Source organism: Antechinus flavipes, chromosome 3, assembly GCF_016432865.1.
Source record: "Antechinus flavipes isolate AdamAnt ecotype Samford, QLD, Australia chromosome 3, AdamAnt_v2, whole genome shotgun sequence".
NCBI classification, from domain to species: Eukaryota; Metazoa; Chordata; class Mammalia; order Dasyuromorphia; family Dasyuridae; genus Antechinus; species Antechinus flavipes.
In genome coordinates this window covers 420,618,402-420,631,475 of record NC_067400.1, presented here as the reverse complement: position 1 = coordinate 420,631,475, position 13,074 = coordinate 420,618,402, and the positions used below count along the sequence as shown (strand labels likewise).

The window sequence follows — 13,074 nt, the reverse complement described above, 5'->3', positions numbered from 1 at the left end:
ACCCTCTTCCCTTTCCCCTCTTCATGTACAGTAGTACCTCATTCCACTTAAGAAATTCATTCCCTCTTTTTCCATTCCTGCTTGCTGAGTTAATAAGTGATAAAATAGACAGGAACTTGGGAAAGTTTTGCAAAAATGGGCCCAGTTTAGGGACAAGCTATAAACATAGCTTAGGAGGAGCATTGAAAGGTATTAATATGGCCTGCTGCTATATTTTCGTCCATATTTTGTTGTCATTGACTCTTTCTAGGACATTAGGACATCAGTGAGTAGTGGTTCTCAGAGAAGTACTAGGTAGACTCCAGAAGCCATCAAGAATGGTATCATAGTGGCAGCAGCCACTGCACTGCCAGTGAATCTCTGTGCTTACTTCTGTTAAGTGAATATTTTTATTTTTCTAGTTATTCTTTCCTTTGAGGGGAATACACATGTAGAGCTTGCTATGTGCCAGGCTTCATAAGTATTTTGTTTTATTCTCAGAACAAACAGTAGTGAGGAAATTGAGGCACACAGGAGTTGTGGCTTGTCCAGGATCACGTAGCTAATAAGTATCTGAGGCTAGATTTAAATTCTGATCTTCCTGACCTTAGGGCCAGCACTCTTCCCACTGCACCACTTTGAGATTTTTATATAGGAGAATTGGTTTGAATTGAAACCAATTCTTGTTAAGGAATTAGATTATATAAGATCCTTCCCCTTTTAAATTTTTTCTTCTCCTTCAGATTGCTCATAGATATGAATACTTATTGACTGAAATAGGATCATAGAATTTAAAGTTATAAGGAACCTTAGAAATCACCCAGTCTTAGCCCCACATACATGTTTTACAGATGCACAGCTGAAGCTCAGAAAGGTTGAGGGTCTTCTCTCACCCATGGTCTGTTGGCAGTGAGTGGGAGGGCTGACCTGTAAATGCAAGCTCACTAACTCCAGGGATCTTTCCACCATTTCATGCTACTGGTAGGGCTGTTGATATCTTAAAAGTTTCGTGTGACCCAATACAGAAAGAATATTGCCTAGTGGCACCCTCAGCATTGAAGTCAAAGTGCTCACGATTAAAAATGTTTTGCAGGTGCCACACTCCCATTTCTTTAATTTTTAAAATGAGACAATCATCAGATAGCAAACGTATTTAAGCCAAATTGTGACTGACCTTCAATAGTACCTTTGAAAATGTCATGTTTCTAAAGCCTAGGATGTGGCATAGGATATGGCTATTTACATCGAATACCTACACGACCATTTGAAGAAGGGAAGAAAATTTCTCTTCCAGGACAGATGACTAATACCCCTGTGACTCCCCTTAAAGATGGTTTTACAGAGGTAAGATACTTACTTCACTGACTTAATTTATTCTTTGAAAAAAAATTTTTTTTTGTGGATGCCTTTGTTTTTATGTCAGTCATTCCTGGACATAACCCTCCACCTGCTTTCTTCCACCTCCTTCCTCCTGCCCTATTGAAGCCTCCCTTATAATAATGAAAATGTTCAGCAAAACCAACCAACAGTCATGACATATGGCTACATAAATTCTCTGTCTTTGTAGCAATTCATCTCTCTACCAAGAGGAAGAAGATTATGTGTTCTCTGAGCCCTAGCTTATTTATCATTTCTCTGTATATTTTCATAGATTATTCAGCCAATGTAGAACTTTTCTTTTTCAGTTTTTGACCTCTTTGGTCCAGTGGTAGGATTACTGGATCAAAAAGGACAAGTAGTTTAATGATTTTTTTTTCAAAATTAATTTTTACCAGGAATAAAAGGCTTTTTGAGTTGAATATGTGTATTAAATAAATAAATAACTCAGCTTAAGCTCTCCTCCTCCTCCTCCCCCCCCCCCAAAAAAAAAGAGAATGTTAAAAGGTGACTATACCTTTTATTACTTCCATGCTCTCTAAAACTTAGGATCAATTCAGGTATATTGTCAATCCCCCTAAGAGTATATTTTCTGCTCCCAAGTACCTTTAGCCCTAGACAGAACATGCAGAGCATGTGTGTATCCTGAACAGAGTTGAAGCACTTTATCCCCTGTAGATCTCTATCTTTGGGGCTTCTCTGTAACACATGTTCATTGTGAGGGCCTTTTCTGCCTTGTCCTGTATGTCAGACTAAAATTATATTCTTTTATGATAGGATAAAAAATTAATAATGATAAACAATCGGGGAAAACATTATAAACTCACTATATCTGGATCTCAGCAACACTTCAATGCTATCTTTGAGACAAGAAACCTCTGGATTGATGATAATATAATTAGGTGGATTGTTAGGTGATTGAACAGTTATACCCAGTGAATGTTTATTGATTAGAGAATCATGCTTTTGAAAGGGATAGGCTCAGTGATTTGCTGAAGGCTGTGTCCCAAATCTTGGATGAAAACATGGGTAGTCTGTTTTTCAAATCTGAGGGTAACAACAAGCTGGAAAGAATATCTAATATGCATTGAATGACTTCAGAATCCAAAATGCTGAACTTTAATAGGGGTAAGCTAAAAGCCTAATATAGTTTTGTTTTTTAATCAGCTCCTCAATCACATGGTAGAAAAATATCATAAGAGAAATCATATGGAAAAAAAATCTTTCAGGCCAAAAATTGTTGGAAAGTACATAACTTTCTTTCAATACAAGTATAGACCAATCTAGACCCCAGTTTCTTAAACTGAGGTCACAACTCCACGTAGATTCTTATAACTAAATTTAGGCATCATGAAATTAGGATCTATTATCAGTAAATATTTAATTTGCATACCTATTTTCTATAACCAGAAATTGGAGCCACATAAACATTTTCCAGGCTAAAAGAGGTTACAAGTAGGAAAAAATTTTAAAGTCCTAGTCTAGACAGCATTTTTAACTTCACCAGAAATTCAGTGGAGCAAAACACCAATATTTTCTGAGTGTATGTTTCTATTGAAAGGCATTACTTGTTTTATTGCTTAAATTTTTTAAATTCTGAATTTAAAGCCAGATTTTAAAATATTTCTACATTCAAAAAGAAAAATAATAAAGTATCTTTGCTGACCGCAAATTCAGTATGAATGAACAATATGATGTGAAATGTTAAAAATATATATATATCATATGAACCTAGGTCTCATCAATAGAATTAGAACATCTAGCATAAAACAGATACTGAGAAAATTTGCCAACTGGATCCTGGGTGAGGGCAGGAGGACAACCAAGTTGGTGAGGAGATTTAAAACCATGTCATATAAGGAAATATCACAGGAACTGATGCTGGTTTGGGGAGTAGAGATAAGACATTATATAATATGTATCCTTAATGTTTGCTTGGAAAAGAAAATTTACTGCTTCTGTGGGCTACTAAAGGGCAGAGGTATGAGGACCTAGAGGAGAAGATTTCAGCTTATATATGGGAAAACTTTCTAACCAAATTATATAGAAATTAAATGAAAAAAAAATGAGAAGCAATAAGATTTGGGCCAAATACACCTGTTCTTACCACAAAATTAAAATATACCTCCTTCTTTGTTAATACTGTTAAACACAAGCAGTGTAAATATGCTGTTAGTTGCAATAACTGTTAAACTTTTTTTTGTTTAACTGATTAGAAGAAAAGTGTTGCTTAAATAAGTTTGATTGTTTGATATGTTTGTCCAAATGAAATGTATCATGGTTTAAGAAAACTTTAAGTGAAGTGCTTCATGAGTTATCCCTCACTGGGTAGCTCCCCATAAGTAGACAAGGATGAATTTGTAAAAAGGGATTCCTTCTTGGGTTATTATTGGGTTAGCTAATCTTTCAGGCTTCTTTCATCTCTGAATCCGTAATTCTAGTACCAGCCAGAAGGGTGAATTTATAACAAGACTGTGTTTAAAGAGAAAGAAATATGTCTTAGAAGGATGAATGAGATTTAGGAAGAATATAAAAAGAATACCAAAACTAAAAATATAAATTGGGAAGAACGGAAATTGTCATGAGCTAAGGTGTGCTTACAGTGTTGTAGTTGACTAAAATGGAATGTTTAGAGTGACAGAAGGTTACTCAAAGATCAAGGTAAAAAGGGCTGGTGTGATTGTTTTGAATGAGGGATGAGAATAGCTAAATATGGGATGCTCAAATGAGATGGCCTATGCTGTTGTCTAATAGCGTAGTCAGGATCACTACCTCTGGTATGGGTCATAATGGCAATTTCTGGGGTCAGAGCATATGATTAAAAATTTTTGTTCCCTCTTTATTATGTGTTCTAAATGTTTTCTTTGAAATATGCCAAAGTAAAACATCTAAATAATTTTTATCTTGGTTTTTGGTAAGGTCCAGTTATCATCAGTGAATCCTTCACCTATATCACCACCTGGAACCACAGTTATCGAACAAGGTCTGTCAGGGCTTTCTATTAGCTCAACCCCTTCAACTGTCAGCAATGTTCTCAGTACAGGTAAAAAGAAATTTTTTTCCCTTTAAAATTTGTTTGCACATGGCCAGTTTCCAAGGATAGCTTGTCTCCCTATTTCTTCTCTATTCCACAAGGCAAATGGCCTATGTTTATGTACCACCATTCAACAACAAACAAGGAGTTTAAATTGTCATATACCAGCCATTGGGTCTAAACCTATAAAGTCTAGAGGCCAAGGAATCAACACTCTATTAACCACAGATAGAACATCTAGAGGCCCTGATCATGTATAAACTACTTTTCTTTTATGATAGTGGCAAACATCTTTGACAATCTAACTTGATTTTGGTAATTGAAGACCACTAATGTCTGTAGTTATATCCTCCAAGGAATCCTTTAATATCCTAACATATGCATTAGCTCAGACACCCTATTAGAAGAAAGCCCGCAGTTGTGGATCACATGATCCAGCACCATGGAATTCTGCAAACCACTTTAACTGTCCATTCAAAAAAACAAAAAAGGAATTATGCACTAGATGTATAATAATAAGCATAAACATTCCAGTACAAAAAGAAAGATAAAATCCCTATAAATTAGCTATCAGAAGCCTATTAGTTAGAGGTCTTATTCAGCACTCTTCTCCCACCAGGCTTTATATACTCTAGTATGAGCACCAGCTAATTCACAGATTTGGGCAGGGGTTTATCTTGGGAATCCTCCCATTACTACAGAGATTATAAAAAACATCCCTCAAGCAGCATATATGCTGACTCTGCCAAACTATTTGTAGTTGAAGTGAAGTGGGTACTTTCTTTTGATTGTGACTTCACTATTGGGTTAAGCTGCAATGATAATGCTAAAGGGCAGAAGTATGAGGACCTAAAGGGAATAGATTTCAGCTCTAAAAAAAGTTACAGTTCCTAAAGCTGCAGCCACTCTGCTTAAAACACTCTCACTCCTAACTCTATAAAAAAGTGAAAACAGTAATTCATTCCAAATTGAAAAAGAAGGAGCCAGGCAACAATGTTAAAAAAAAAAAAAAAATTAAATGTATTCTATGCAATCCAAAGTGACTGACCTTGAAGATAGGTTATATAGAGACAACTAAAGAAACATAGTTCTACCAGGAAAACCAGAATACCATAATGCAAAAAATGATATATGGAAATTTCCCAAAACTTCCAAATACAGAATACAGACAACAAAGATTTGGGAGAAAACACCCAAATTCATGCTTCAAACTACATAGTGATTAAATTGTATGCTTTCTGTTATACACAATAAATTTTGCAAGAGGCTGGTAGAAAGATTTTTAGACATAAAGAATAGGAAATTAAGATAATACAGAATTATTCTTTAGCTCTATAACAGTTTTCAGAGAAAAATAGAATAGTATGTTCCTGAAAAGCCAAGGAGCTCCAGCTGCATCCTAAAATGATATGTCCCATGGATCTTAGCCTAATCATCAATTTTTTCAAAAAAGAAGCATCTTTTAACAAAAGAGGCATCACAAAAACAAAAACTACAGACATGAGATGAAAATCTACAAAACTATGTTTTGCTCTGTTCAATCAAATGATTTTTTCTCATCAACAAACACAAATCTTGTATTCTTATATTTTTGTTTATCAGCTTTTTCAAAAAAATCATTTATAGTGTATTTCTTTGTGTGGGAATATTATGCTTTGCAGAATGAATTGAACAAATACATCCCCTAAAACCAAGTTTTAAAGCAGCCATTCCTGAAATATAGTCCAGGCCTTCATGGATCCCCAAAACTTTTTCAGAAGTTGATGAACATGTTTATAATAATGCTAAAAAAAATTATCTGTCCATTAAAGTACTCTCCCCTTTTATGACTACATACCTTGAGGCTGGTTTTTCCTTCTTTTTATACCTCAACTGAAACATCAAACATGGAAATAGATCTGAGTATACAATTGTCTTCTGTTAACCTGAATGTTAAAAATGTTTAATTAAATATGCATTTTTATTGTTGTTTTAGAAAATAAAACAGGTTCATAAAAACCTATCATTTATTAACATGTATTGAGTTATTTCTAAAGGAATCAATGATGATCAATTTTAATTTCTGATATGGTAACATAATAGATGGAATACATGTAAATAAAAGTTTTGGGAGGATTTTTCAGTAATTTTTAAGAGTAGAAAGGGGTCCTGAAACTCAAAAGTTTCAGAACTGTTTAAAACATTTATTCCCTTTCTGATTCATAAATAAATCCTTGGTTAAAATTCAGTTAAACATGAGCTTCCACCCATAACTCATCCTGCTACTATTTCATTTTATCTCAATATGTGTGCATGAGTTAAAATTTGTCATTGAGAAGTCAGATGAATTACCAGCTCTCATCTCTTTCCCATCTATGTAATTTTATCTATTAAGTAGTTCCTTAAAGCTTGTATTTTATTTTTCATGACTATCCCCTGCATATTTAAGACTGTTTCTTCTGCTGATTCTTTTTTGAGACTTCCAAGGAACTGATCTTTTTTTCTTAAAAATATTATGGTATAGTGAAAACAATGCTGGATCTGGAGTTAATAAGACCTGGGTTCAAACCCTACTACTGACACTTCTAAGCCATGTGACCATAGGCATTGAAACTTCTCTGATCCTTCATGTTTCTTCTTTATCTATAAAATGGAATGGTGCCTATGAGGATCACTGTTGTTGGCAACCCCAAGAAACGATATGCCCCACAGATCTGAAGTGGGTTGCCATTTCCTTATCCATCTTATTTTACAGATGAGGATACTGAGGCAAATAGGGTTAAGTGACTTGCCTAGGGTCCCACAGCTAAATTGTCTGAGATCAGATTTCTCTTCCAGATTGATCTTTCTGACTTCAGATCTGGTGCTTTATCCACCATGCTAACTAGATGTCCTTTAAGGATCAGATTAAATGATGTTATATGGAGGATTCTCTAAACTTTTAACAGCAGGGAAGCTATTTTTGTTCATTAAAAAAAGCTTTCTTTTTTTGGATAGCCATATTGATACTTTATTTTTCCAAAAAATATTTGCAGATCAATTAAGTTGTTACTTTATCTCACTCTAAGTATGTAAAGATATGCAACCTATTACACAGTGTTTTTGAGACAGATTTTAATTTACATAGTTATATCTTGAAAAATCTAGGAGGCACAAAGAATTATAACACATTGATTTTATTGGTTAAATAAATTTATTTGAAATAAAAATGTAACCTTGGTATATTGTAGGTGTACCAACAGTACCATTATTGCCACCAAAAGTCAACCAAACCATCGGTTCGGTGCCACCAGTCAATCCAGCAGCTACGTTACCAGGTAATTTTAAAAGTACAGTTTACTTTGGGGAGCAACATTTTTGACATAGAATAATAGTAACTAATATTTTATAATAATGCAGGGTATTTTTTTTCTTTTCAAGTCTTGGGATAGAAACATAACAGTGATTAACCCTATTTTATAGTTGAGGTTATAGGTGCAAAAAAGGTTAGAGCACATAGCAAATTAGCAAGTTAAGGATTGGAACCTGGTCTTTTAACCAGTTACCTCATGTTCTTTCTATTAAATCACTCAATGTGAGCCAATAAAGAAAAAAAAAACATTACTACGATAAGGATGGTAATTCTTTTTTTTTCTATGAATATAAGTTTTTTTTTTTTTTTACCAAAAAGCAAAACAAAAACAAAACCCTAATTTAATTATGGCACTATAAATATCTATTTCAAAATTATTCTGCCTTTACATTTTTCACATAGTTGTAATACAGATTAGTTCTGTTACAGATCCATGAGTAATCATTGTTGTAGATTTCTGTTATCAGTGTTGTGATCCTTTAAAATGGCATATAATGCCACCACCCACCATATTCTCATTCTAATCATGCTGACCTGCTATCATTTGTGTAAGCACTCTTCTACTCCTATTGTTGGACATTAGAATTCTTCCAAATGTCTTCTTATTAAGCACCATGGGCGCTGCTGCAAGTCCCCATCGCTAGGCTAGTCCCCAGGAAACAGACCTGTCTATTAGAGGGGCTGCCCTCAGTGCATCCTATGTGGTGGATTCCACAGAGCTTTTTACACCGTTTTGGCAGCAGCTCTCACCAGCCCAGGGTCACTAATTGTGACCTCAGAAATCTGACAGAGAATTAGTGCCTTCCCCCTCCTAGTCAGGCAGCTAGTGGAATATAAATGGTCCCCATAGCTAGCAGGGACCGGATTTTGTTGGTTGGTCTAGTTCTGTTTTTTGCTTCACTTTCATGTTTTATTACTGGGGGGGGGGAAGGGGGGAGGGGTTATTTCAAATGGGGCAGGGTCATTGGGAATTGGCAAGAAGGCTTTTTTAAAGGCCTCCATAAAACTAAAATTTAGTATCCCTCCCATGCTATTGTATGGCCATCCCTGACATGTGCTTCTGTGGAGAGCTTATGGGAATAAGGGCCCAACCACCATTTTGTTGTGATTGGTAGCTTGTTACAGGTAAAATGACTTGGTTTTTTCCGGGGCGGGGGGTTGTTCTTTCAGGTCTGGTGCCTTTGCCAGCAGGATTGCCCAACCTAACAAATCTCTCCAATCTCAACCTGCCGGCACCCCAGTTAATTCCAGGAGCAGGGTTACCAGAAGTTATGCACCCTGGTATGTATGAATCTATACTGAATCATTTTAGAAACATTTCCCCCTCCTACCCTCTCCCTCCCAGAATCTCTAGAACCAAGAAAGAGTCAAGGTTCTTCATCTTAGTTTTTTCCTTGAAAGCAAATCATTTCTATCTGTTTTAGCTACATTAGAACAAGATATCAAATTTGACTATTGAACAGTTTTCCTCTGATATCAGTGCTTTGAGGGGGCCTCTACTCCCACTCTACCCCACATAGGAGAGAAAGAAGAGAATATAAGAAAAATACCCCTAGGACTATCTTGATCTGTGAGCAAAAGTATTTCACTTTTTTTCTTTATGCTTCTTCCCCCTCAAGCACTGCTATTATGTGCCTATTTTAAACATGAGAAATGTAGATATGATATTTATGCCAATGAATTACAATAAAAGTCTATTGGCTGGCCTAGTGGAAGTTAATTAACTATCTACAGGAACTTTTTCTGTCAGCAAATGGATAATGATTTCTTTTTTAAAGTGTGGTCTAGATTTCAGCATTTAAGCTTACTTCAGATGTTTACAATTGAGAGTAGCAAGCATATAACACATGATCTTTTTTAACTTAACATAAATATCCTTAAATTTTATTTTCTGCTTGTAGGGTATTTTAGGAGAATTTCTGTGATATCAAATAAAGGCCTTTTATGCTTTTAACAGTTCATAACTTAAGTGGTAGATTTGAGAGAATTTTGTCTCATGGCTGGTGTGGATTTCAGTCCTACTAGCCAATAATTTATCTCCTGGTAAATAAAAGCCAAATTTTTCATTTGTCAGTTGTGCTGAAATAAAAGAAAATGCGTGCAGTCAAATTATTTATTATCATAAATTTACTTTTAATTTCTTTTTGTACATTACTTCTATTATGCTTACAACCTAATTTAAAAGTTTGTAAGAATTTGGTGACTGATATAATGAGTCAGTTTTCTTATCTTAAAATAGGAAAAAGGGGCACAGTGGGCAGAGCATCAGCCCTGAAGTCAGGAGGACCTAAGTTCAAATCTGACCTTAGACACTTAACACTTCCTAGCTGTGTGATCCTGGGCAAATCATTTGACCCCAGTTGCCTCAGCCAAAAAAAAAAAGAAAAGAAAAGAAAAGAAAAATAGAAAAAAGGAATTAAGGTCTTTTCCAGTCCAAGGCTTTATGTTCCTCTGATGCTCCTGTGTATTTGGAATGAATATTCTGGTAGAATTGTACTTTTCTTAAGGATATAAATATTGAAAGTGTTCACTCTCAGCAACATCGTTGCATTTTTGAGAACCATGTACTGTAACCCATTCAGATGGATATGTTTCTCTACTTCCTCATCCTTCTGATTGTCTTTCAAGGAGTAACCAAATTACCTGAGTTTCAAAATGACTGTAATTTTGGTTATATGGTGGTAAAACACACAAAAAACTGGCTCAACCATTTTTGTACTTCAATTATAAAGACATTTTAAAATCTAGTTATGTTGCTTAAATGTATTTGTCATTTTCTGTTTTTAGCCATATCTTCATTAATGTTGTTCTATGACATACCATTGCCAAATATTATTCTTCACATAGAATCCCTAACAAATGAAAAATGACTCCCATAGACTGGAAGGTAAATTCTTGGCTTGGAGATGGAAGAACTGAAATCTGCACCAGTTACAAGATAAAAATGGAGCTTTTCGTTGCCAGGATGATAAAGAGACAGACTCTCCCTCTCAGATCTACCTAAAATTACTGAGGTTTTAAAAGAACCTAAGGACTTTACTGACCATTAGGTAGGAAAGACCATCCATTCTAAGATCAGCCAGGTCTGATCACAGGATCACACCACCACATAATTAATAGGATCTTTTTGGCCAGAGCAGTTCACAAAGACCATCTGTCAAGGGGTAGAGGTTTGTGAATTTTGAATCTTTGAAATATTGACCTATTTCTTTTAATTCTCAGACATGATGCCAGCAGCTTCTGTGATCTCAGGGTTCCAACATGACTTTACCTAGTTCTCAGTCTTAATTGGGTGTTAATTTAAATGTTCATGTTTGATTACTATGTTGAATGTGACTTAGATTTGAGTTTTTTATTTCCTCCTTCCTGTCTTATTAGGCAATAGGGAAAAGTCTTTGGCTTATTACAAAAATATATTTCTAGGCCATGATGTTTAGCTAAAAACAAATGTGGCCTGTGGTTTCGTTGTGTTATAATTGATTCTGTATTTACTTACTCTGTTCTGTGTTCTTGAATTGTGCTTAGGAATTCAGCTTTTTCTTTTAGTTTAAAGATAAAATTAAACGAGAAGTTCTCTCTCATACCATTAGCACTTAGGGATATCTCCAGGATATGTGTGTGTTATCTTTAACTTGGTACCACTCCCCAGAGATATATCTCTGCCTTTACTTGTCCTTGTATATTTATAATTAGTAGTTTTTATGACTATCAAGGAGACAAGTCTGGTAGTTTGGATCCTCTAGCAAAGATTACAAGATGCAGATGGGTCCCATAAAACAGTTAACATTCTTTAATTGTCACAGAGAGGTAGTGATTGGCTGCATGTGAATGCCAGGCCGCCTTTCTTGGTAGAGCCCACACTTAGTGTTCCCACCCCTGCCCTGTAGCCTCTCATTTCTTTGTCATGTGTTGGTAAAGAGGGTCCCTCTCTCTCGGGGGTTGCTGACTGTACCGAAGTGGTCACTGATCTGCTTTAACAGTCATACATATCACTGTTTATAAGCCTGTCATGCCTCACTCAGACCTTATTAAACTTACTTGAGATTTTACCATAAGCCATCCATGTGTTTGTTTTTGTTTTCACTTCAGGTTTGCCACCTCTTTCTTCCTTGCCTCCCTTAAACCTGTCTGGAATAACACCGCTGTCCATGCCATCAGAATTTCTCCCCTCGTTCCCTTTGGTCCCAGAGGTTTCTTCTGCAACACCTGAGCTGCTGTCCTCCCTTCCTCCAGTAGTGAGCCTACCTTCCGATCCAGCTTCTGCTGCAAGAGCAGAACAGACCTCTTCACTCCCCTCAGATGTTCCTCCCCCCACTTCAAAGGCTGCAGCTGCTGTTGAAGACATAGCAAATGAGCCCATCCCGACCAGTGAAAAGCCAGTTTCTACCGTAACAGATACAAGTGTTTCAGAGTCACCTTAACTTGAAACCTTTCCTTGGGATTGGCTTGGTATATTTATTTAGCCACAGGAGCGTGTTTGGAAATGCAAACTATCATTAATTTCATATTAGTTTGTACTGTATCTGTAGGAGTCCTGTAAATAATTCTAAGGGTAAAGATTAAAAAGAAGATATAGGCTTTCTAAACTGCAAAGTTGGGGTGGGGGGCAAGGTTCACCAGAAAGTGCTTGTATTTTAAGGGTAACACAGGCTCCCACTGCCACCCTTGGAGAGGCTAGGACTATAGCCTGTTGGACCTTCTGCCAGCTCCTTCTGTAAGAAAATGGAACCTTTTATGCATAATCTTTACCTGCAATGTTTCTTGTACTTTGTAAACAGTTTGCAGGAATGCAAACCATCTCACACACATTGGGGGGGGAGAGGTTCTACTTTTGATCTTTGTGAGTCACATCTATTTTAACATTTGCAAAAGATCTTCCAACTAAAGATGTTTGTTAAAGTTACAGAACGTGCACTGTTAATTGAGCATATTTTTATTCAGCCTATACACAGATCTTTGTTTTGAGCTCGTAAAATTACTCCACATTTTGTAACTGCAGCTGTGTTGCTTGATGAGTTTGCTGTAAAATGGCATTTGAAAGGAGATGTTGTATAGTTTTAAACCAGAAGGTGGCACTTTGTGGCTACTTGTAAAATAATAGCTATACTGGGAAAACATAGATACAGCAGCAATAAATTACTGTAATTTTACTTTTCTTCCTGTGTGTTACATTCCAGTACCAGTCATTGCTATATGTGCCTTAGACATGATTTTGTATCAAGGTAAAGGTCTCCTGTCTTATTGAGATTTTTGCCTATTCTTTGGGGTTATCCAGGTGGTTAATATCAGGTTGATTTCTTGAAAAATGTAAACTCTGTTGAATAGATTTTCATAAAAGACAGCTCAATGACGA

At 35.9% G+C, this 13,074-nt stretch overlaps 1 protein-coding gene across 1 annotated transcript in view; it reads left to right on the top strand.

Moving 5' to 3' along the window:
* Positions 1-12,871, top strand: part of GORASP2 (golgi reassembly stacking protein 2) — a 44,666-nt gene extending 31,795 nt beyond the window's left edge. The window contains exons 6-10 of the mRNA XM_051986188.1: positions 1,191-1,323; positions 4,276-4,399; positions 7,600-7,686; positions 8,892-9,002; positions 11,811-12,871. Coding sequence (XP_051842148.1) covers positions 1,191-1,323; positions 4,276-4,399; positions 7,600-7,686; positions 8,892-9,002; positions 11,811-12,142 — 787 coding nt within the window. The 3' untranslated portion in view covers positions 12,143-12,871. The remainder of the gene's footprint in view (positions 1-1,190; positions 1,324-4,275; positions 4,400-7,599; positions 7,687-8,891; positions 9,003-11,810) is intronic.
* The last annotated feature ends 203 nt before the right edge of the window (positions 12,872-13,074 follow it).